Here is a 23,069-nt window from a genome sequence, read left to right as displayed (position 1 = left end):
CACTGCAGGCACCTGGCCTTATTTTCCCCTCTTGGGACTGAGCTACAAAGCAGGGGAAGGGGAAGAACCTTCCCTGTGACTTCCCAGGCTCTCAGCCCTGTGCAAAAGGACGGTGGGTGAGCATCAGAGGAAACAGCCCTTTTCTTCAGGGGAGAGGTTTACAGTCTCCCTTCACAGGCACTCCCAGGGCAGGACGTGCAACCGACTGACTAGACTGACTGGAGTCCCTAATAGCACATGCACCAGCCCACCAAAGCAGCTCAGTAGTTCTCCCCAGACCCCCATTGGATCATCAGATGGGCACAGTCCCCCCCGTGCCAGAGACCAGGCTGAAATTTGCTGCCCGATGCCAGCCAGAGCACTTCCTGCCAGCCTGTCCAGCACCCACTGCTATTTCTTCAGCTATAAGCATAAATCTGGATACAGCTGTGAGGAAGCTGACAGTGACTGGTACAGCAGCAGGTATCTGCAGTTACGCAAGGGAGATTTCATTTCTGTTTGCTAGACACTGGGAACGGGCGGCAGGGGATGGATCACTTGAGGATTCCCTGTTCTGTTCATTCCCTCTGGGGCACCTGGCATTGGCCACTGTCAGAAGACAGGATACAGGGCTAGATTGACCATTGGTCTGATCCAGTATGGCCGTTCTTATGTTTTTACCATAACTCCAGAAGTTAGCAAAGAACAGCAAGTGAGCCACAATGCAGTTAATGTTTGAGGATTTTATTCTGGTCCACAAGTAAGTTTAACAGATCCGTGTTTCCATCACATCCCAAACAGTGAGCTGAGCCGGGAGTTTTAAATAAATTAGAAGTCAAAGTTATTTCATGGAAGTGCAAGTCAGGAGGAGCGCAGACAGTCGAGTTCTAACAGGACGCCAGTCACCTGGCTTCATTTTTAAGAAAGTCGGGGAGGGCAAAGTGCAGCCTGTGGGCCAAAAGTGGGTTTCAAGAGCCTATGCCATCACTGGAAGCCACCTTCATCTTCACTATGTAGGTGCAGCCCCCTGAGACGACAAGTCCCAGCACGCAGCACTCTGCGCCAAGCAGCCAGGCCAGAGCACTGCACGCTGGCACCAGTACAGCGGCAATCCTCCCCAGCTCACCCAAGCTTGGGGCTGCAGGCTGCATTTCTCCTGGCGATACATCGCTGCCATCACTCTGCCATAGGCTTCACCTGTTTGGCCGCTTCCAGCTGCGTCAGCATTTCATCCCACTGGACAAACTGCTTAGACAGAAGCAGAGTCTGAAAAAGGCTTTTAAGGAAGAAGTGGTAGAACATGGCAAAGAATGTGGCAGCAAAGCCGAGGCGCCACGGTCCCGGAGAATGAACCAGGCGACTCTCAGAAGCCAGACTGAGCCCTGCCGTTCTGTCAGACACCTGATTTGTACAGACGTGAACACAACAGGCCTGGGGCCTCCGCCTCTACCCTGTGACGGGTAACAGTGGAGTCTGGGCTCATGCACCAAGGCAAGTAGAGAGCAAGCGATCAGATTCAAGCCCAGGGAAGCACTGTGCTGATCCTAAGGAGTCTCTCCCGGAGGTGGGATTTCAAGAGGCCCAAGACAACAGTGGGGCTTAGTACAGAGTCAGAATAGCCCACCTGATGCCCTGGAACTCCACGGCCTGCTCTCTATCCTGCCACACCACAGGAAGGAGGCCTAGAGCCTTCATTTGGGATCCACACTTCTCACTCTGAAAGTAGCAGAGCCAGGAAGTCTAATGTAGCTCAGGCAGGTGCTCTCAGCGATCAGCAGTCCAAGCGACCCACCTGCTGACAGCTGCCCGTCCAGGATGCGCTCTGAGCAAGAAGCTGTCAGAATGGAGAGTGCAAACGTACAGGTTTCTCCACTGTTGTGTTGAGACCAGCCCTTGTGAGGTCGTCAGGGCCCCTAGCCCAGCATGAGCTTCTAGAGCTCCTCTCAGTGAAGGGGAGATCTAGACACTCACTCACTGGGCTAGCTGGACCCTCAGGGCAGTATGAGCGGTTGGGTTCTCTGTCTGGTAACATGACACAGCGCTGTGTGTCACACACCGAACAGAGGATGCGCCATAGGGGACAATACGATACGCAGACAGCTCTCCCTGTTCAAAAACCAGGGGCTAGAACAGTCGGCTACCCAAGATATCCGACCGGCTGAAGAATCCTTAGAATGTCATTCTGCCACTTAGTACAGCTATTTTCAGATTAACAATTGTCCTGGCTGGGCTGTGCCCGGGGTTAAAGGATACCATCTTATTGTAGTCTTCTAGGAGCACCCTGACGTTTCCAGTTACTGCTTCACACTGGTCCTGCAACAGGAGGAGAGTGCTCAGTGAGCAGGCAATAAGTGACATCCTGATCTGGATACAGCACTTTCCAGCTCCAAAGCACTTCCAAGCATTTATCCTCCCAGCCCCCTGGGAGGAAAGTAACCATCCTAGGGAAACTGAGGCGGGGGGGGGGAGCCTCAGCCCAGGTCAGTGCCTGGCTTAGCATCTGGCCGTTCCAGGCTGTGATCAGAGGTTACTGCGGGAAAAGGACACTCAGATGAGGTGCAGGAAACCCCAAAGCACAGGAGCTGGCAGTACTGGACCGTCAATGGCAACATCTACGCTAATGCAGAGATAAGGCTGCTGGGCGGAACGTCATCCCTTGCAGGACACGGAGCTGAGCAAAACCCAAGCTTCTGAGCCCCAGGCAATGCTCAGGTTGCGCAGGCAACAACCTTAGCTCTGCCCCTTCCAGCAGTGTCCCAGTACAACACACACATTCTGGGGGACCACCTAGACCAGTAAGGGGTTGTCACTGCCTGCCTGTAACTTTGGGGGCCTTCTGGCTGTGCTGCTGAGGCTCAGGGCCCTGACACCACTAGCCAGCCTACAAACATAAGGTTCTCAACCCTGGCTTCCACCCACCTAGTTACTCCCTGCAGGGTGATCCACTAGCCCTTCTGGTCCCGAGCTGTCCCCACCCCCCAAATCCATCTCCCCGAGTTCTTAACTACCAGACACTCAGACTTTTCCCCTCTGGTTTGTCACCCCCGAAGGAGTGAAACCTGCCCCCAGTTATCACTTCACTTTGGTGCACACACTCCCCACAGTCTGCATACCAGACACCTGCTTGGGATAAAAGCAAACAGAATTTCACAGAAAATGCAGTTCCAAAGATGCAATAGTGAGGAAAAGCAAAGTTAGACAGAAAAGAGACAGATGCCATCTGAGGCTTCACATCTGTATTAGCTAAATTCTAGGGATGTCGATTAATCACAGTTAACTCACACGATTAACTCAAAAATGAATTGCGATTAATCACTGTTAAACAATAGAATATCAATTGAAATTTAATAATTTTGGATGGGTTTCTACATTTTCAAATATATCGATTTCAATAACAGAGAATACAAAGTGCACAGTGCTCACTTTATATTTTTCATTGCAAATATTTGTACTGTAAAAATGATGAACAAAAGAAATCATATTTTTCAATTCACCTCATACAAGTACTATAATGCAACCTCTTTATCATGAAAGTGCAACTGACAAATGTGGGGGGGTTTTTGTTACACAACTGCACCCAAAAACGAAACAACGCAGGCTCTAGAGTTTTTTTTACAAGTCCACTCAGTCCTATTTCTTGTTCAGCCAGTCACTCGGACGAACAAGTCTGTTTACATTTACGGGCGATCATGCTGCCCGCTTCTTAATTACAATATCACCTGAAAGTGAGAACTGGTGTTTGTATGGCCCTTTTGTAGCTGGCGTCACAAGCTATGTACATGCCAGTTGCGCTAAAGTTTGATATGCCTCATCATGCTTCAGCCATCGTTCCAGAGGACATTCATCCATGCTGATGACACTCGTTGAAAAAATGTGTTAATTAAATTTGTAACTGTACTCCTTGGGGGAGAATTGTACGTCTCCTGCTCTGCTTTACCCACATTCTGCCATATGTTTCATGTTATAGCAGTCTTGGATGATGCACATGTTCACTTTCACTGCAAATCTGACAAAATGCAAAGAAGGTACCAATGTGAAATTTCTAAAGATAGCTACAGCACTCAACCCAAGATTTAAGAATCTGAAGTGCCTTCCAAAATTGAGAGGGACGAGGTGTGGAGCATGCTTTCAGAAGTCTTAAAAGAGCAACACTCTGATGTGGAAACTGCAGAACCCAAACCACCAAAAACGAAAATCAACCTTCTGCTGGTGGCATCTGACTCAGATGATGAAAATGAACATGCATCGGTCCACACTGCTTTGGATAGTTATCGAGCAGAACCCATCATCAGAATGGATGCATGCCCCCTGGAATAGTGGTTGAAGCAGTAAGAGACATATGAATCTTTAGCACATATGGCATGTAAATATCTTACAATACAGACAGCATTATCTCCTGCAAATGTAAACAAACTTGTCTGTCCGAGTGATTGGTGGAACAAGAAGTAGGACTGATGGGACTTGTGGGTTCTAAAGTTTTACATTGTTTTATTTTTGAAGGCAGGTTTTTTTGTACATAATTCTACATTTATACGTGCAACTTTCATGACAAAGATTGCACTAGTGTGCTTGCACTAGGTGAATTGAAAAATATTTGTTTTTTACCGTGCAAAAATTTGTAATAAAAATATAAAGTGAGCACTGTACACTTTGCATTGTGTTGTAATTGAAATATATTTGAAAATGTAGAAAACATCCAAAAATATTTAAATAAATGGTATTTTATTGTTTAACAGTGTGATTAATTGTGATTAATTTTTTTAATCACTTGACAGCCCTACTAAATTCCCTTTTCTAGTACAAGTTACCGTGTCCTCGAGAGGATCCAGTCTCGTACAGACAGCATCTGCTTAGATGCTGGCCCGTGGTTTCTGGATAACCTTCACTTCAAACCCTCTTCCCTTTTAACAAGGTGTGTGTGTGTGGGGGGGGGGGTTTCCCCCTCACTCGCTCAGACTCTAGTAATAATTTACAGCTACACAGCAGAGCAGCGGTGAGAAGGGTGGAGGACCTCCCCCCTCTTCTATAGGGCTGGTCTGCACTTGAAACGTTACAGCTGTACACGGAAATGCTACAGCTGCAGATGCAACCTATGCTGATGGGAGGGGTTCTCCCATTGGCGTAGGTAATCCACGTCCCTGGGAAGCTACAGATAGGTCACTGACCTAGCACTGTCTAGACTGGGGGTTATGTCAGCTTCACTACACCGTTCCTGTTTAGTGTAGACCAGGCCTTAGTTTTCCAAGACCTAAGGATTTCTTTTCAGTTTCAGTGTCTTTCCATTAAACGTAATAGTCCTCGTTGTCTTTCCCTAGGTTGTACAGTGCTAGATCCTTGCAGTTAGTTTTGTAAACAGCTAGCCTGTAACCCTCCCTGCCTGACTACTTCACCTCCTGTTGTGAGGTGACGCTGCAGGTGCACCCTAGGGCTTGTCTACACCTGAAACGCTACAGTAGCACAGAGGCAGCATGGACAGTGCCTATGCTAATGGAAGGGGCTAGGTCAGCTTAACAACTTCACACAGGGGTACGGATTTTCACACCCTCAGTGGCGTTAGATGGGCTGACCTAACTCTTTAGTGCAGGCCAGGCCCTAGTTACAGTTACACTGTTCTACACACACAAAACCGTTACATGTGTACATATCACCTCATGACCATCATGTTCAGACCATCGCAAGCTTCCATAAAAGACCTTACTTGACACACATTTCTCACAGTAACACTGTATACAACCAGTTGATTCACTTGCTTATTCTTTGGGGTTCTGTTCTCTCCTGGGGGGCCTGGACCTTGATGGTCACAAAAAGCCGATTTAGAAAAAAGCCATCTAGCAATACTGAAGGAGAAAAAGGCTGCTCCATGTCACCTTCCCTCTCCTCTTTTCAAGCAATGCCTCAATAGCACACACTCATACTGGCCCTTGGCACTGTAAGATTCCAGATCCTGACGTACCCTCACACACTTAGACCTGGTCTATACTAGAAAATGAGGTTGATTTAACTACATTGCTTAGGGATGAGAAAAATCCACCTCTGAGTGATGCAGTTCAGCTGACCTAACCGGCAGCGTAGCCAGCGCTAGGCCATCAGAATTCTTTCATCAACTGAGCTACTGCCTCTCGGGAGGTGGATTCCCTGTGCCAATGGGAGAACCCTTCCCGGCAGCGCAGGTCGTATCTACACCGAAGGACGGCAGCAGAGCCTCTGCAGTGCTTCAAGTGCCAGCAAGCCTTAGCCAGCTCCTCAAAAGAAGAGCACAAGTGTACAACTTAAGAACCACTTCTCAGCCTTTTACAGCTCCCTTAAACCTACTCATCGGGGACCATCTCATTTCACTTATCCATCAAGAAAGCATTAGAACCTTCTCACTCCCCCTCACTGCTGACATCCTGTACTAAAAAAGCCCCTTGCCCTGCTATTGACATAACCTACACAATACAATTGTGCATAGAAATGATGTACACTGCATCCTGAAGGTACCCACGAACCTCTTCCCTTTGCTCACACGTATCAGAGGGTGCAAAGCACAGATCTCCTCTTATCACAATCACAGCTCTGCCATGCACCTCAAAGGAATCCACACAAATCCTCAGGCCCAGTTACTGCCCCCACCATTTAGTGAAGTTCCACCTCACAGTGATTGCAGCTGGAGTGCATCCAAATACTTCTCAGTAGCCACTGCCAGCTCTGGGGAACATCAGGAAGGTGGCACGGTCAGCTTCTTTTGTCCTTTTAACGGTGTTTGATGGAATCCTGTGGCTAAGTGCGACTGGGCTGTAACACGAGGTGAAAAGCTCGTACATTTCAGCAGTTGTGGGGTTGGCAGAGTAAAGGTGTGTGTTCTAATGGGGTATATTGGGGCACTGCTGAAAGAGGGCAGAGCTAAGCCCACATGGGCACCTCCTGGTTTTCAGGCAGTGGAGTTTTGCTTGGCTTGCTGTTCTGCACGGGGATGACGGAATTCCCTCGTGGTTTTAAACAAAAGGTAGGTTCTTGGTAGGAGCTAGTGGTCTTTTAGGCAGCTGTAGGTGTCACATCCTGCAATCAGCATTCTGAGCCAGCTGTCCCTGTCTCCCCTCAGCTCCACAGACACCAGCTGCACCCCACCAGCCCTGCTACAGCACACCTCCCAAGCCATGCTCCTAACCCCTTCATGGTGTTCCCTCCTCCAACCCAGCCCCCGCATCTAAACCAGGCCTCCTATCCAGGAACGCATAGAATCATAGAATATCAGGGTTGGAAGGGACCCCAGAAGGTCATCTAGTCCAACCCCCTGGTCGAAGCAGGACCAATTCCCAGTTAAATCATCCCAGCCAGGGCTTTGTCAAGCCTGACCTTAAAAACCTCTAAGGAAGGAGATTCTACCACCTCCTTAGGTAACGCATTCCAGTGTTTCACCACCCTCCTAGTGAAAAAGTTTTTCCTAATATCCAATCTAAACCTCCCCCACTGCAACTCCTCGTTCTGTCATCTGCTACCATTGAGAACAGTCTAGAGCCATCCTCTTTGGAACCCCCTTTCAGGTAGTTGAAAGCAGCTATCAAATCCCCCCTCATTCTTCTCTTCTGCAGGCTAAACAATCCCAGCTCCCTCAGCCTCTCCTCATAACTCATGTGTTCCAGTCCCCTAATCATTTTTGTTGCCCTTCGCTGGACTCTCTCCAATTTATCCACATCCTTCTTGAAGTGTGGGGCCCAAAACTGGACACAGTACTCCAGATGAGGCCTCACCAATGTCGAATAGAGGGGAACGATCACGTCCCTCGATCTGCTCGCTATGCCCCTACTTATACATCCCAGAATGCCATTGGCCTTCTTGGCAACAAGGGCACGCTGCTGACTCATATGCAGCTTCTCGTCCACTGTCACCCCTAGGTCCTTTTCCACAGAACTGCTGCCTAGCCATTCGGTCCCTAGTCTGTAGCTGTGCATTGGGTTCTTCCGTCCTAAGTGCAGGACTCTGCACTTATCCTTATTGAACCTCATCAGATTTCTTTTGTCCCAATCCTCCAATTTGTCTAGGTCCTTCTGTATCCTATCCCTCCCCTCCAGCGTATCTACCACTCCTCCCAGTTTAGTATCATCCGCAAATTTGCTGAGAGTGCAATCCACACCATCCTCCAGATCATTTATGAAGATATTGAACAAAACTGGCCCCAGGACCGACCCTTGGGGCACTCCACTTGATACCGGCTGCCAACTAGACATGGAGCCATTGATCACTACCCGTTGAGCCCGACAATCTAGCCAGCTTTCTACCCACCTTATAGTGCATTCATCCAGCCCATACTTCCTTAACTTGCTGACAAGAATACTGTGGGAGACCGTGTCAAAAGCTTTGCTAAAGTCAAGAAACAATACATCCACTGCTTTCCCTTCATCCACAGAACCAGTAATCTCATCATAAAAGGCGATTAGATTAGTCAGGCATGACCTTCCCTTGGTGAATCCATGCTGGCTGTTCCTGATCACTTTCCTCTCATGCAAGTGCTTCAGAATTGATTCTTTGAGGACCTGCTCCATGATTTTTCCAGGGAGTGAGGTGAGGCTGACTGGCCTGTAGTTCCCAGGATCCTCCTTCTTCCCTTTTTTAAAGATTGGCACTACATTAGCCTTTTTCCAGTCATCCGGGACTTCCCCCGTTCGCCACGAGTTTTCAAAGATAATGGCCAATGGCTCTGCAATCACAGCCGCCAATTCCTTCAGCACTCTCGGATGCAACTCGTCCGGCCCCATGGACTTGTGCACATCCAGCTTTTCTAAATAGTCCCTAACCACCTCTATCTCCACAGAGGGCTGGCCATCTCTTCCCCATTTTGTGATGCCCAGCGCAGCAGTCTGGGAGCTGACCTTGTTAGTGAAAACAGAGGCAAAAAAAGCATTGAGCACATTAGCTTTTTCCACATCCTCTGTCACTACGTTGCCTCCCTCATTCAGTAAGGGGCCCACACTTTCCTTGGCTTTCTTCTTGTTGCCAACATACCTGAAGAAACCCTTCTTGTTACTCTTGACATCTCTGGCTAGCTGCAGCTCCAGGTGCGATTTGGCCCTCCTGATATCATTCCTACATGCCCGAGCAATATTTTTATACTCTTCCCTGGTCATATGTCCAACCTTCCACTTCTTGTAAGCTTTTTTATGTTTAAGATCCGCTAGAATTTCACCATTAAGCCAAGCTGGTCGCCTGCCATATTTACTATTCTTTCGACTCATTGGGATGGTTTGTCCCTGTAACCTCAACAGGGATTCCTTGAAATACAGCCAGCTCTCCTGGACTCCTTTCCCCTTCAAGTTAGTCCCCCAGGGGATCCTGGCCATCCGTTCCCTGAGGGAGTCGAAGTCTGCTTTCCTGAAGTCCAGGGTCCGTATCCTGCTGCTTACCTTTGTTCCCTGCGTCAGGATCCTGAACTCAACCAACTCATGGTCACTGCCTCCCAGATTCCCATCCACTTTTGCTTCCCCCACTAATTCTACCCATCTCCCTGAAGGCTTCATTCCCTAGTCTACAAACACTTCTATTTCCATTACTTCCCCCGCCTATAACCCAGCTCACATGCAGCGCCTGGAGCAAAGGGCAACTACAGTATAGTGGGATAGGGTTGGGATAGGGTTGGCAGAGCTGGGGTGGGGGGGGCTGCAGGGCATTGGGGTGCACTGGCAAAGCAGTTAAGATAAACTGGCAGAGCTAGGGGGTGCTCTACCTCCTACACCTGATCCCCCCCCCCAACCTCTCTTGCCTCCCCTACCATCCATCACTATTTATTCCGCTCCCCATAACTCCCCCCACTGCAGCCCCAAACCCGTCTCCCTCTATTTCTCTACTGTCCCATCCCCAGACACCTCTCCCTTCCCAGGAAGCCTTCACCTGTCTAATTCCTCCCCAGACATACCCCACAAAATAAAATTTTCCCCCATGATTCACAAATTATAGCAACCTCCAGTCACTCAGTCCAAAACTACTTTTAACCTAGGTGGGGGCTTGTGATGAATTTATCCTTCATTATGTTAATTGAAGGGTGAGTTCACAGCTGTCAACAGGTCTGAGATTCACTTGTTATTAGTACCGCTCTGTTTAACAGCACAAAGCAGCAAAAGGAAATTGGGGGGGCGGCGGGGCGGGGGTGGCTGTAATTCAGGAACCTCTCCATCAAATGACTCCAAATGTGTGTCACCACTTACCCTACACCTTGCTGAGACACACCAAATTTCAGAGACATGGAACTAAGCATGTCATTTTTACAGGACTTGGAAAGGTCGACCTTCAAACAGATGTTGTGACACAACCTGAACTGTACGTGGCGTTGATGCACCACTATAATATTTGACTGCCTCCCTCTCGCTGCACCCTTTGTATATGGCTCATCTCCCCAAAGCGCAAGTGTTTTGGGACAGCGACCCTCGTGCACTCTGTACAGTTCCTACACAACAGGACCCGAGCGAGGCCGCCAGGTGCTACTGTAACTACTACAAAATCTACACTGCACTTGTGGCCACATGCCCCAACTGGGATCAGGGCCTTACTGGGCTAGGCAGTCTACAGACACAGTCAGGGAATGACCCACCCAAGGAGCCTAAGATTGCAAAAGAGACACACCCTAATGCGGAGGTACAGAACTGGGGGAAGAAGAGACAAAGGAGTTAGTAACAGGAACACAACAGGGTACAAGGATGAATGGTTTGGGGAGTAAGACACTGGTCTAGGACTCAGGAGCTCTGGGTTCACTTCCCATCTCTGCCCCAAACTTCCTGTGTGATGCTGGGCTGGTCACTTCACCTCTCTATGCCTGTTACCCTCTCTCTAATGTAGAAATGTTACTCGGTTAAATCCACTGCAGTTTTTAAAAAGCCACCCAAAGCTATTTGTACACTGAGCAGAGATTGTTCCTGAGCAGAGATCTCATCTGACTCCTGGCAATTTCCATGATTTGGACAAACTGAAAACAATATTGATAATTTTAACTAGAGTGGCTCTAATCTGTGCTACTAATTACCCCATCCTTGCCCACGAATTACCTACAGTTAACAAAAGGCCCCATCCCTGCCCATTGAAGATTAACCATGATAAGTATTCACTCTACCTGCTGCTGTATGTGGATTTGAGCAAGTCGCTGCAGTTTAGCAGCATGGTCAGGAGCAGCTGCAAAGCACACAGAACAAAAGAACAAAAACTACTTAGTTTTTACATCCAGGAAATTGCAGTTACCAAAGTAGAGACGACTGTGTAAAAGCATATTTAAATACTCCTTTTCTTTTTGCGAATACAGACTAACACGGCTGTTACTCTGAAACCTGTCATATTTAAAGTGTTTCTATTGGGATTAATTTAATACACTTCTTTGTCAGAGGAAGCACATTACAGCTCAGAATGCCCTGAAGAGAAATACTGCTGGCCACCATATCACCACTGGTTACTGCCACTTTACTGCAAAATAAGTGAAATGCCAACATTTTAGTTGTTTGTGTACACGCTGATCAGAACCAACTGAAAACAACTTTCCAAAGTCACCCCTCTGCTGCTTCTGGGGCCATGAGATATGGGTCCCAAGCTGAGGATTAGATGCCCAAGAGACTTGTATGAAGCATGCAACTGGATTACTATATGTGAATATTACTGATAAGCAACTGCATGGAGACTAGAGAGACCTCACTGTGTAAGGGGCAGGGATACACAGTGAACAGGAAGCTACCCCTTAGAATGGAGACTTTGTACTGAGCTTTTCCCTATAAGATTCTAAGGCTTCTCTAAAGTGTGTATCTGTTGGCCTCCATTTTTCCTCATAGTTACACTGGCTCACTGGACCAGCATCTCAGGAATATTTAACAGTCCTGCCAGTATAACATGGCTCTGGGGTCACTGAAATTCATCCTCCCTGTACAGTGGGAGTATCATAGCCAGGAGAATACATTCAAGCCCATGTTGCTGAAGAGGACAGCCATGCCACATTCTGCATTTGTTCTGCATGCTGCTGCACTGCTTTAGCCTTCTTAGACTGCAAACTCTTCAGGGCTGGAAACTCTTACAATGGTTTCTGGTTAGTTGAGGCAGACAGCTAGAGAACTTTTAAAAACAGCATTTCCACAGTCTTCTCAGCACGAAGGGTAACGAAAGAGAGGCCACTGGTCTTCGCTAACAGCAAGACAGCAGCTATGAAAAGTTAGCTTGCAGATAAGCATGTGTTACCTTTGATGTGTGCACTGTCCAAGAACGGCTGGAGGTTGTTCACCTGTTCCAGAAGGGCGGCTTGGGAAAGAATAAACTGCTCCTCTGGTTTAAAAGACAGAGAAGGAGAAGTTTAAGTCAAACATTATTTCAGCTTTCCACAGATGAGAAAAAATAAGTTGATTAATCGGCCTGGTTCAGCTTCCCCTTCTCATAAGGCAATCAAACCTACATGCAGCAGAAAGACTTCACCACAATGATACTGAGGGGTTACTATTGCACCCTCCAACCAACCAAGGATCTCTGTGCCTTTCACAAACATCCCCCACCCTTTTCTGGGGTAGGTATTATCAGATGGGGAAACAGAAGCTCAAAGGCAGCACACAGTACATAAAGGGAAGAACCAGGAGCAGAAGCCAGGATGTTCCTCATTAAGCTAGTGATGGAAAAGGCACGTGCTCTTTCATTGGCTCAGTTGTTGAGCCCCTTTAAAAGTCAACCTCGTGGCTCCAACTCTCCCTCACTTACACCAGTATGAATCGGGGAAAACGCCACTGGAGACAATGGATTTACACACGCCTTCCACAGGAGAGGGGCGACTCAGGTCCCCTGTGAGAGAGCTGGGCAGGGCTACAAACTCAAGGTATGACAACTTAATGCACATCACAGTATATATACACTTAACTGCTGTTATGAAAACTATTGTTACCGCAACAGTTTCTAGACATAGGGTAGCAATTCCACACACCCCTTTCTCCCCAACACAAGCGCCTGACCAAAGGCTAGACAGACTCAGAGGGAGTCAAGGTCACTCATTTCTTATTCAGGGAAGGCCTTTGATAGCAAGAAAAGCACCCCTCATTCAGGAACAAGCTCCACGGTGCCAGTTGCATTCCAAGTGCTCGCCAGGGAGCCAGAGACTGGGGACTGAACCAGGCTTGTTCTTCTCTATACAATTCATACTGTAGTTTCTCCATTTCTGATCTTTTACTGAAGCATTAGCCAGTTTACAGTGGAAGACGAGACGCAAAGTGAGGCATTTCTGTCCTAAACCCATAATTAAGAGATTAAAAGAACTGTATTCAATTAAAATCCCACCCCCCACCCCAACTTATCTTGTGAGCTTTTGGGGAATGAGCATACTCCTTCCATTTCATGACGTACCTGCTAAGATGAACTGCAGTTTCATGGCATCGGGAACAGCCATTCGATCAATGTACTGAGGATCCAGATATTTTATTAAATCTTCAACTAAGATCAGAAGTAGGTTACAGGGAGGGAGAGAGAAGTGATTAGTTCTGGAAGTACTGCCTGTCACAATTTCCCACTTAGTAAAAGATTTTGTTAAGAAGAATCAGCAGCTACAGTATTTCTACAGCACCATGAACTTACACAGCATTTTACAGAACATCTGAAAGACACACAGCCTCAAAGAGCTTACAAATCTGAGCTGGTTAACTGTATTAGATCACAATTCAGATGTACCAAGATGCAGAGACATCCTCAGTGGGGGATCGGAGAGGAATGGCTTTTGACTCAACCATACAAAGTTGCTGCTGCACCAAGCCTGTAAGTTTCCTTGTTTGATTTTATTTTAAAAGTGTGTACACACATGGCCCAAAGCCAATAGGCACCCATTATTTACACAAGGTCCCACTAACCTGCTAAGTATCACATTAGCCAATTTTAAATTCAACTGCAGAAGTCACAGTTCATTCTTTAAAGGGAAGGCACAGAGCGAGTGCTCCCTTTCCATCATGTGGCCTGCTACTTCCCCTGCCCTCTGAAATGTCTTTCCTTTACACACGCAAGTCTTGCTTTCTGAAGCTGGCTGAGGGTGTGCTGAAGTGGCACCAGTGTCCTCTCCAGGCACAGCATGCCATTTCAGCAACATCTCTCCTCTGATACAAAAATCCCAAGGTTGCTTGCAATAGGAGTTGTCCTTAATAGACCCAACAGGGAGAAATAAGATCCAATGCCAGTGAGAAGTCAGAGCCCATAATTTTCTGCAGGTGGACATACACTGAATATGTACTACCCCTTGCTGATAACACCAGGCCTGATGGGCTGCAGATTTCTAGGAGGATCTGATCACAAAGGATATAGGTGCAGACTTCTTCTGGCGCCAGTGAGTGCTCAACCCCCCTTCTGGCCCAGCCCTGCCCTGACTCCACCCCCATTCCCCAAAGTCCCTACCCCAACTCAGCACCCTCCCTGCCCCTATTCTGACTCCTTCCCCAAATCCCTGCCTCTTCCCCGCCTCCTCCCCTGAGTGCACCATGTTCCCGCTCCTCCCCCCTCCCCTACAGCTGTTTGGCAGCAGCAAGCAGTGGGTGGTAGGCTGAAGAGCGGGCCGGGGCATGCTCAGGGGAGGAGGTGGAGAGGCACGGAGCTTGGCTGCTGGTGGGTGCAGAGTACCCACTAATTTTTCCACATGGGTGCTCCAGCCCCAGAGCATGCATGGGGTTGGTGCCTATGACAGTGGATAGCACACACAGTCCTAGGGAAGGAATAAAGCTGAAACCTTAGGTTTTAGATCTCGGATACCAAAACACCTTACTCTCACCTCTCAAGAGGTACACTGCATGCAAGAGAGATGCCAGCTGGTCTACTCAGTCATAATTAGCTCCTTGGGAGGCAAATTAAGGTGGTTTTTAAACCCACTGCAAAACACACCTCAAATGATCTCAGACAGGCCACCCAACAAGACCACCACATAAAATACAATTTGGATCTAAATCCTGGGGGTAAAAAAACCACAACACACAAATGCTGGATGAATACTTACTTTTCTTATACAAAATTTTAATCCTCTCTCTTTTGCTTGCAATGTTTCCCAAAGCCACCTGAACTTTCACCAAACTATCTGCTGCCTAGAAGGTAAGAGATGGTATAAACCAAACAGGGATTAAGTGACACTTCCTGGATCCCAATAAGACTAAACTGTCAGGAACAGACCAGCAGTGACAGGAGATAAAATGTCTATTTAAAACGGATGAATGCATCCGATGAAGTGAGCTGTAGCTCACGAAAGCTCATGCTCAAATAAATTGGTTAGTCTCTAAGGTGCCACAAGTCCTCCTTTTCTTTCTGCGAACACAGACTGACACGGCTGCTGCTCTGAAACCTATTTAAAACAGTTTCAGCTACTAACATTCACAGGCAGCATAGTTCAAGGAGCTGCCCGAATGGTGATGTGAGGATACGAGGGGCTGCTAAACAGAGCCCGTGTTGTACCCCAGAGGGGGCGGCAATTCAGAAGTAAACGAAGCAGCCCCCAGCCAGGCAGCCCGTCGGGGCACTGGGACAAAAGGCCCCGGACTAGTCTTCCTGCCCCCCGTGCAGGTCCTGCCCCGCCGGCCCGGGAGCGCTCTGCCCGCCGGGGAGCATCGCTGGGGGCAGGAGTGGAGCGAGCAAGGCCCTGGAGGAGAACCCGCAGCCGGGGGGGGGGGGAGCTCATGGCCGCGCTCCTGAAGGAACCAACAGCCAAAGCTTGGCGCCCCCCCCCGGCCAATCCCCGCCCCCCACGAGCCTCCCCCACCCCGGCCAATCCCCGCCCCCCACGAGCCTCCCCCCCCCCCGGCCAATCCCCGCCCCCCACGAGCCTCCCCCCCCCGGCCAATCCCCGCCCCCCACGAGCCTCCCCCCCCCCCGGCCAATCCCCGGCCCCCACGAGCCTCCCCCCCCCCCGGCCAATCCCCGGCCCCCACGAGCCTCCCCCCCCCCGGCCAATCCCCGCCCCCCACGAGCCTCCCCCCCCCCCCGGCCAATCCCCGCCCCCCACGAGCCTCCCCCCCCCCCGGCCAATCCCCGCCCCCCACGAGCCTCCCCCCCCCCCGGCCCATCCCCGCCCCCCACGAGCCTCCCCCCCCCCCGGCCCATCCCCGCCCCCCACGAGCCTCCCCCCCCCCGGCCCATCCCCGCCCCCCACGAGCCTCCCCCCCCCCGGCCCATCCCCGCCCCCCACGAGCCTCCCCCCCCCGGCCCATCCCCGCCCCCCACGAGCCTCCCCCCCCCCGGGCCCATCCCCGCCCCCCACGAGCCTCCCCCCCCCGGGCCCATCCCCGCCCCCCACGAGCCTCCCCCCCCCGGGCCCATCCCCGCCCCCCACGAGCCTCCCCCCCCCGGCCCATCCCCGCCCCCCACGAGCCTCCCCCCCCCGGGCCCATCCCCGCCCCCCACGAGCCTCCCCCCCCCGGGCCCATCCCCGCCCCCCACGAGCCTCCCCCCCCCGGGCCCATCCCCGCCCCCCACGAACCCCCCGGCGCTGCTGCCGGGCAATGCGGAGGCTGGAGCCACCCGCCCCTGGAGCGGCGCAAGGCCCCGAGCCGCAGGGTCCGCCCGGGCCCAGCCCAGGGGCCCTGGATGGTCCCTGGTGGGGGGAGCCGGCCCCGCAGCGGGGGCCACACACAGGCCGGGGGGCGGGTGCTGAGGGGCCCGCCCAGCCCCGCACCTTGCGCGGCCCCACCCGGGCCGCCCCGGCCCCGAACACCCGCCGCTCCAGCGCCTCCACCCGGTCCTGCAGCGCCCCGACCGCCGCCATCTTGTCCACACCCGGCCGGCCGGAAGCGGGGGCGGGCCTCCCCCGTGACAGGAGCCAATCGAAGGCGGCCTCTCCAGAACTCAGAGGCGAAGGCGGGGGGGGGGCAATGACCCGGAAGTGGTTAGTTTAAAACGACTGAGCGTGGCCCCGGAGAGGCTATGTCCCCGCCCACCCCCCGAGCGTTGCCATGGAGACGGTGCGTCCCGGCCCGTCACGTGACAGGGCCCGTTCGCCGGCACCGCTCAGGGCCCGGCCCGGCGTGGCCGGAACAGGGCGGCCGGGGGGCCGGGAGAGGGGCCTGAGCGATCGTGGCGGGTGGGGAGAGGGCGAAGCCGGACGTGTTGTTTACTGCGGCTCAGGACACAAGCGCTGGGGGGCGCGAACGGGCAGCGGGTTTAAAACAAACAACCGGAAGTATTCCTTCGCCCTGCGCCCGTCAACCTGCGGAACTCCTTGCCAGAGGGCGCTGCGAAGGCCAAGACTATACCAGGGTTCAAAGAAGAGCTAGATCAGTCCATGGAGGACAGGTCCATCCAGGGCTGTGAGCCAGGATGGGCAGGGCTGGTGTCCCCGGCCTCTGTTTGCCAGGAGCTGGGAATGGGCGACCGGGGATGGCTCACTGCATGATTCCCTGTTCTGTTCATTCCCTCTGGGGCACCTGGCCTTGGCCACTGTCGGAGACAGGAGACTGGGCTGGATGGACCCTTGGTCTGACCCAGTCTGGCCGTTCTTCTAAAAGGAGCCCTCTCCACAGGTATCGGGTGTAGCCCTGTTAGTCTGCACCCACAAGAACAACGAGGAATCCGGTGGCACCTTAAAGACTAACAGATTTATTTGGGCCTAAGCTTTCATGGGTAAAACCCCACTTTTGTGGGTAAAACCCCGTGGGTAAAACTTCTTCAGATGCATCTACACAGGGTTCTTCGCCCTCTTCTCGGGTCCTGACACTATCTTGAATATTCATATCCGTGTCCAACTTTCCATGTCCTATCTAATTTCCTCACCCAGGTAAATCTTAGGGTACACTTACTCTATAGGATAGAATATTCTTACATATTGATACTGATTATCTCATTCTCAAAACTGCTACCTTCGACCTGAGCCGTTACTTCCATGTTCTTATGCTGTACCCCATGGTTACCAGTATGTTCCAGAATTCTGGTAAATGCATTCAGTTCCCCAAAGTTAAAAAGGGGTAACTGGTAGGCCATTTATCTGTGCCAAAGATTATAAACACTCATGGTAACTTGCTCTAGCTAATTATACAGGATATAGGCCTGTAATTTCCTTGCACTACAGCCAAATAAAATGAAGTAATATTTACTGAAATTACTCAGCACAAAAACATCAGTCAAAACAATGTAATCAATAAAACCAATAAAGAAAAAGAGATGATATAATATAGCAAGCTACCAGGCTAGCCCCATGGGCTACAAGGTGCAGGGAGCTGCTGTCTTTGGAGGCCACTTGGCTTAGGGTGCAGGATGGCATGCTAGAATCCTTCACCCCCATGGTGCAAGACACAGAGCATCGCATGTTGGGAGCTGATAGCTCCCCGATATCATGGAGCAAAGCATGCTATCTAACCTGTCAATGAATAAACTGCCCCCAGGCTCCATGATTTGTGCCCTTTTAACTGTCATTCGAGGGCTTCCATCATGAGGAATCGTGCCACTGTGACGCCTCTAACCAAAGAAGCAACAGACTCTGCTCGAACTGCATGCACATGGTCGCCGGTGCACTGTCGACCTTTAGGATTTGTCCCCTGGAACAACAAGGTCTTTGGATCAGGGTGCTGATGTTGTGGTGTTGTGTTGCCCCTGGCTAAAGATGCAAATAAAAGGACGGTGAATAGATGGAATTAACAGTCCCACTGTTAGAGCTGAGCACTGGGAAAGCTCAGAGATGACCACACAGCATTCTCAAACAAGGCTTGTAATATGCATAGAACATGTCAGAGGTTCTCAACCAGGGGTACATGGGGTACATGTACCTTCAAGGACAGAGATTCCATCACCTCCCTGATAAGCCTGTTCCAGAGTTTAACCACCCTTAGTTAGAAGCTTTTCCTAATATCTCCCTTGCCGCAGATTAAGCCCATTGCTTCTTGTCTTACCTTCAGAGGACATGGAGAACAACTGATCACCATCCTTTGTACAGCAGCCTTTCACATATCTGCAGACTCTTATCCGGTCCCCGATCAGCCTTCTTTTCTCAAGACTAAACGTCCAGTGTTTTTAAACTTTCCTCAGAGGTCAGGTTCTCTAAACCTTTTATCATTTTTGTTGCTCTCCTCTGGACTCTCTCCAGTTTGTCCACAACTTTCCTTAAAGTGCAGCGCCCGGGACTGGACACAGAACTCTAGCTGGGGCAGTGCCAAGCAGAGTGGGACAATTACCTCCCATGTCTTACATATGACATTCCTGTTAATACCCCCCAGAAAAATATTAGCCTTTTTCACCACTGTGTCACAAGTTGACTCATATTCAATTTGTGATCCACTATAACCCCTGATCCTTTCCAGCCATACCACCTCCAAATCAGTTATTACCCATCTTGTAGCTGTGTGTTTGATTTTTTCCTTCCTAAGTGTAGTACTTTGCATTTGTCTTTCCTGAATTTAATGTAGTTGATTTAAAACCAATACTTCAATTTGTCAAGGTTGTTTTGAATCCTAATCCTGTTCTCCAAAGTGCTTGCAACACTAGTCTGGTGTCAGCTACAAATTTTATAAGCATACTGTCCACAACATATTTGTAATATATTTGTTAATGATCTGGAGAAAGGATTGAGCAGTGAGGTAGCAAAATTTGAGATGACATTTATTTAGATTAGTGAAGTCCAGAGAAGACTGTGAAGAATTTATGTGGGATTTAACCAAGCTAGAGGAATGACTGATGTAATGGTAAATAAAGTTCAGCATCGATAGATTCATAATGGAGGGAAAACCTTGATTAGTGGCTATTAGGCAGGATGGGTAAGGAATGATGTCCCTAGCCTCTGTTTGTCAGAGGGTGGAGATGGATGGCAGGAGAGAGATCACTGATCATTACCTGTTAGGTTCACTCCCTCTGGGACACCTGGCATTGGCCACGGTCGGCAGACAGGACACTGGGCTGGATGGACCTTTGGTCTGACCCAGTCTGGCCGTTCTTATGCTCCTAAGTCTGGAAACTCAGCTTGGGATTGGAACCTGGACATCACTGTGAACAGCTGGATGTTGGCTCTCTCAGCTGAAGAGTCCAGGACTGAATAGGCAAAGAGATTGGACGAGTTAGGACCCTTTTACGTCTGGGACAGTCTGGAGAAACTTGAACCGCCGCTGCCTGTTCTGCACCTGTCCTGCAGTTAGTGGATTTCAGTGGTCAGTCTGGCACTGCAGTTAAGTGCATTTTTCATAGGAGCCTGGCTCTGGCTGCTGCAGCTCTGCTCCCAGCACAGATCTGCTCTCTGGGCGGCTTCTGTGGTTCCTGCTGCTGTGGTTGCAGCTCTGCTCCCCAGCTCAGCTCGGGCTCCTGCTCTCTCCTTAGCTCAGCCCCACTTTGGCCCAGGCAGTTCCAGCTCACAGGGAGGAGGACGGGACCCCTTGGCCTCCTGACTTCCTCTTTAGCCTGCCTGCCCTGTCAGTCAGGCTGACCTGGAGCATTGGCCTCTCCCCATTGCCCCTGGGGATTGTCAGTCTCAGGGTCCTCATTTCCCATCCACCCTTCCCCTTCCTTTTGGTACTGGGCGCTGGCCAACCAAAAACCCCACTGAGTTTTAGTAAGGAGCCAACAGTCCCCTTACACTTAGCCCAGCCAAGCTGGGGATTACAGAGTGTTCAAGAAGCCGAGGCCGTAGGAGCTGCTGCATCGCCCCTGGGGCTCTGGGGAACCCTGCACCCCGAGCCCAGGAAGCCCAAGCAGGGCTGTGTGCTGGGACATTAGCTATGAGGCTGGGGCTGGCTGAGCCGTTCAAGACCCTGTTGTTTTGGGGAGCTGGGTGACAAACACAGACACTGTAGCCAGCTGGGCACCCTGCCCTGAGCCGAAACAGCATCAACCCCAGAGTAACCTGGCGGGAGAGGGCTGGCAGGTTCCTCCTTTGCTGTCTCTGTGCCCTGGGTGTGACCCTTGTGGGGGGTGATTTCTGCCTCCCAGTGTTATGTGTCTAATGGGGCCCAGGCCCACTGACCCTCAGGCCAGGCTGTGTCTTGGGTTTCACAGTGAGCCCTGGCAGGTCCTGGACTGGGCTTTGCCTCCTCCTCTCTCACCATTTCCACTCGTTCCCACGCTATGAGCCCAGCTCCCCAGCTCATCTGGGATGGAGCCAGAACTCTGCCTGCCCGAGCCAGGAGCCACATCCGACCATCCCCACGGCTGTCCAAAGATCTGTCCATGCCTTCTCCCTTTCTCCCCCCTGGGCTGCCCCCTCCCTGGCCAGCTGGGAGGCAGGGACCCAGGAAAGCTTGCGGCTTTGGGAGGGAGCTGGGAGGGTTTGTTGGTCACAGCCCAGCTAGCAACTCAGTCCCAGGGGGAAATCACCTGGCTACGGGGCTTCAGCTTCTCTGAGCATAGGGAACTAAATCGCCAGAGCCCAGTCGGTGCCGGGGAACCTTGGGACCAGGAGGGAGAGCCCTGGCATTTCTAGCACGAGCTGGGGTGAGGTGGGGGGGGGCAGTAAGGAACGGCCAATGAATGGAGCCACGAGCTCTGTCTGTGCAGTGTCTCTCTCTGCGGATGTGCCATGCCAGCCCAACGGGGCCTGTTCAGAACAGGGGCCTCAGGCACCCCATGGGCTGTGTCAGGGCAGTGCTGAGAGTGCAGGAAGGCTGCAGAGGGGTTCAGGGGTTGCTCCCACCACCCTGCGTCTCCCGGAGAAGCTGTGCTGGGTCTCCAAGGCTACCCAGCGTACACCTGCGACATTCTGGCTCTGCTCAGCAGACCGAGAACCAGCTCTGCGCGATCCCCACCACCACGCCAGACATGCTGGGGAGTGCGGCCTGGGGGAGGGATAGTTCAGTGTGGGGGGAGGGATAGCTCAGTGGTTTGAGCATTGGCCTGCTAAACCCAGGGTTGTGAGTTCAATCCTTGAGGGGGCCATTTAGAGATCGGGGCCAAAAATTGGGGATTGGTCCTGCTTTGAGCAGGGGGTTGGACTAGATGGCCTCCTGAGGTCCCTTCCAACCCTGGTATTCTCTGATTCTATGACGCGCGCTGGGGTTGCTGCTGTGGCTGGATCTCCCCTGAGGGGCCGTTTGTTCCAAGGCGCATCATAGGGGGCCAGGCCCAGCCTGGGTCCTGACATCACAACGGCAGGGCAGGCACTGGAGGTGGGCAAGAGTCAGTCCAGCCCCTCGGCTCCCTGCAGCCTGTCCCCAGGACCCTGCTCCAGCCCTTCCCCTTGGCAGAGTACTGGTCCCCTGCATCTCCGCTCTGCCCCACGCTGCGCCCTGGCAGAGCTCCCCTTGGCCGAACCTTCCCCAGCCCACTGTGCCTGGGGCCCACTCGACCGTGCCCCGTGTGCTTTAACCCTCCAGAGTCTGAGCAGAGCCCAGTCATGTCCCCTGGGCTGGGGTCCCTGGGTACATTCTCAGGGTACGGCTCCTCTGTCCAGTCTCCCTTCATGTACAACCATTTCATAATCACAGCTCCGTGCCATCAGCCACAATTCATACATTGCCCCCGGACAGATCCCTCCAGTCATCACAAACTCTGCTAGGGATCGTTCTGTCCCACTGCACCCTCATTAGGGGAGACAGTGACCCTCCAGCTCCCAAAGACTTCCAGCAAGGGCAGGATAGCTAATCCCAACATCCGGGCAAGTTCCCAACTGACTCCCAACTGATTCCCCAGCCAGTCTCACTTGAGTACAGGTTCCCCATGTAGGTACTTATTGACTGTGACCAAGTCACCCCTTAACCTTCTCTTTGTTAGGCTCAATAGATTGAGCTCTGTGAGTCTCTCACTAGGAGGCAGGATTTCTAACCTTTTAATCATTCTTGAGGCTGTTTTGTGAATTCGCTCTAATTTAGAACATCCTTCTGGAAAGGTGGGCACAGAACCGGGCAGTATTCCAGCAGCGGTTGCACCAGCCTCAGACGAGCTCCGATCTAGAACTCTCCGTGTTGGATGCAACACGGAGTTAGGAAACTGTCGTCTGTAATGTTAATAAAGCCCAGGGTGTTTTAGCCCTGGCAGCAGGAGAGCCCCAGCATGTGTCCAGCAAGTGGCCGTCCCCTGTGCTCACGCAGCATTTCCCCTACACGTTCTAGCCGGGCGCGTAAGGAGCCCGTCGTCCTGTTCCCTAGTGTGCTGTGCTGGTCTGGAGCAGCCACCAACGAACCCCCCTCCTGTGCGAGCTCTGCTCGGACACTGAGCCAGACGCACCCAGGATCGTTTCCTTGCAA

At 51.4% G+C, this 23,069-nt stretch overlaps 1 protein-coding gene across 1 annotated transcript; it reads right to left on the bottom strand.

Annotated features, from left to right (window-relative positions):
• Positions 1 to 707: 707 nt before the first annotated feature.
• Positions 708 to 16,745, bottom strand: LOC311520619 (dynactin subunit 3-like). Its single transcript, XM_084628194.1, has 7 exons — positions 16,592 to 16,745; positions 14,927 to 15,011; positions 13,303 to 13,389; positions 12,160 to 12,243; positions 11,057 to 11,115; positions 2,233 to 2,292; positions 708 to 1,245 (listed from the first exon to the last, which is right to left on the bottom strand). The coding sequence occupies exons 1-7, from the start codon at positions 16,679 to 16,681 to the stop codon at positions 1,156 to 1,158; spliced, it is 555 nt and encodes a 184-aa protein (XP_084484320.1). The 5' UTR covers positions 16,682 to 16,745; the 3' UTR covers positions 708 to 1,155.
• Positions 16,746 to 23,069: the final 6,324 nt, after the last annotated feature.

The sequence above is a fragment of the Lepidochelys olivacea genome, assembly GCF_965140295.1.
Source record: "Lepidochelys olivacea isolate rLepOli2 genome assembly, chromosome: 5".
Lineage (NCBI taxonomy): Eukaryota > Metazoa > Chordata > Testudines > Cheloniidae > Lepidochelys > Lepidochelys olivacea.
The sequence above is the reverse complement of the archived record's forward strand: the minus strand, read 5'-3'. Positions and strand labels throughout refer to the sequence as shown.

What these genes read in the sequence shown, in the direction of transcription:
- LOC311520619 (XM_084628194.1), bottom strand. Translation starts at nt 16,681, where the DNA reads ATGGCGGCGGTCGGGGCGCTGCAGGACCGGGTGGAGGCGCTGGAGCGG. An exon ending in TAAAATTTTGTATAAGAAAA is followed by an intron (nt 13,390 to 14,926) that starts GTAAGTATTCAT and finishes TTCTGATCTTAG; the next exon opens with TTGAAGATTTAATAAAATAT. An exon ending in ACTGCAGTTCATCTTAGCAG is followed by an intron (nt 12,244 to 13,302) that starts GTACGTCATGAA and finishes CTTTTAAACCAG; the next exon opens with AGGAGCAGTTTATTCTTTCC.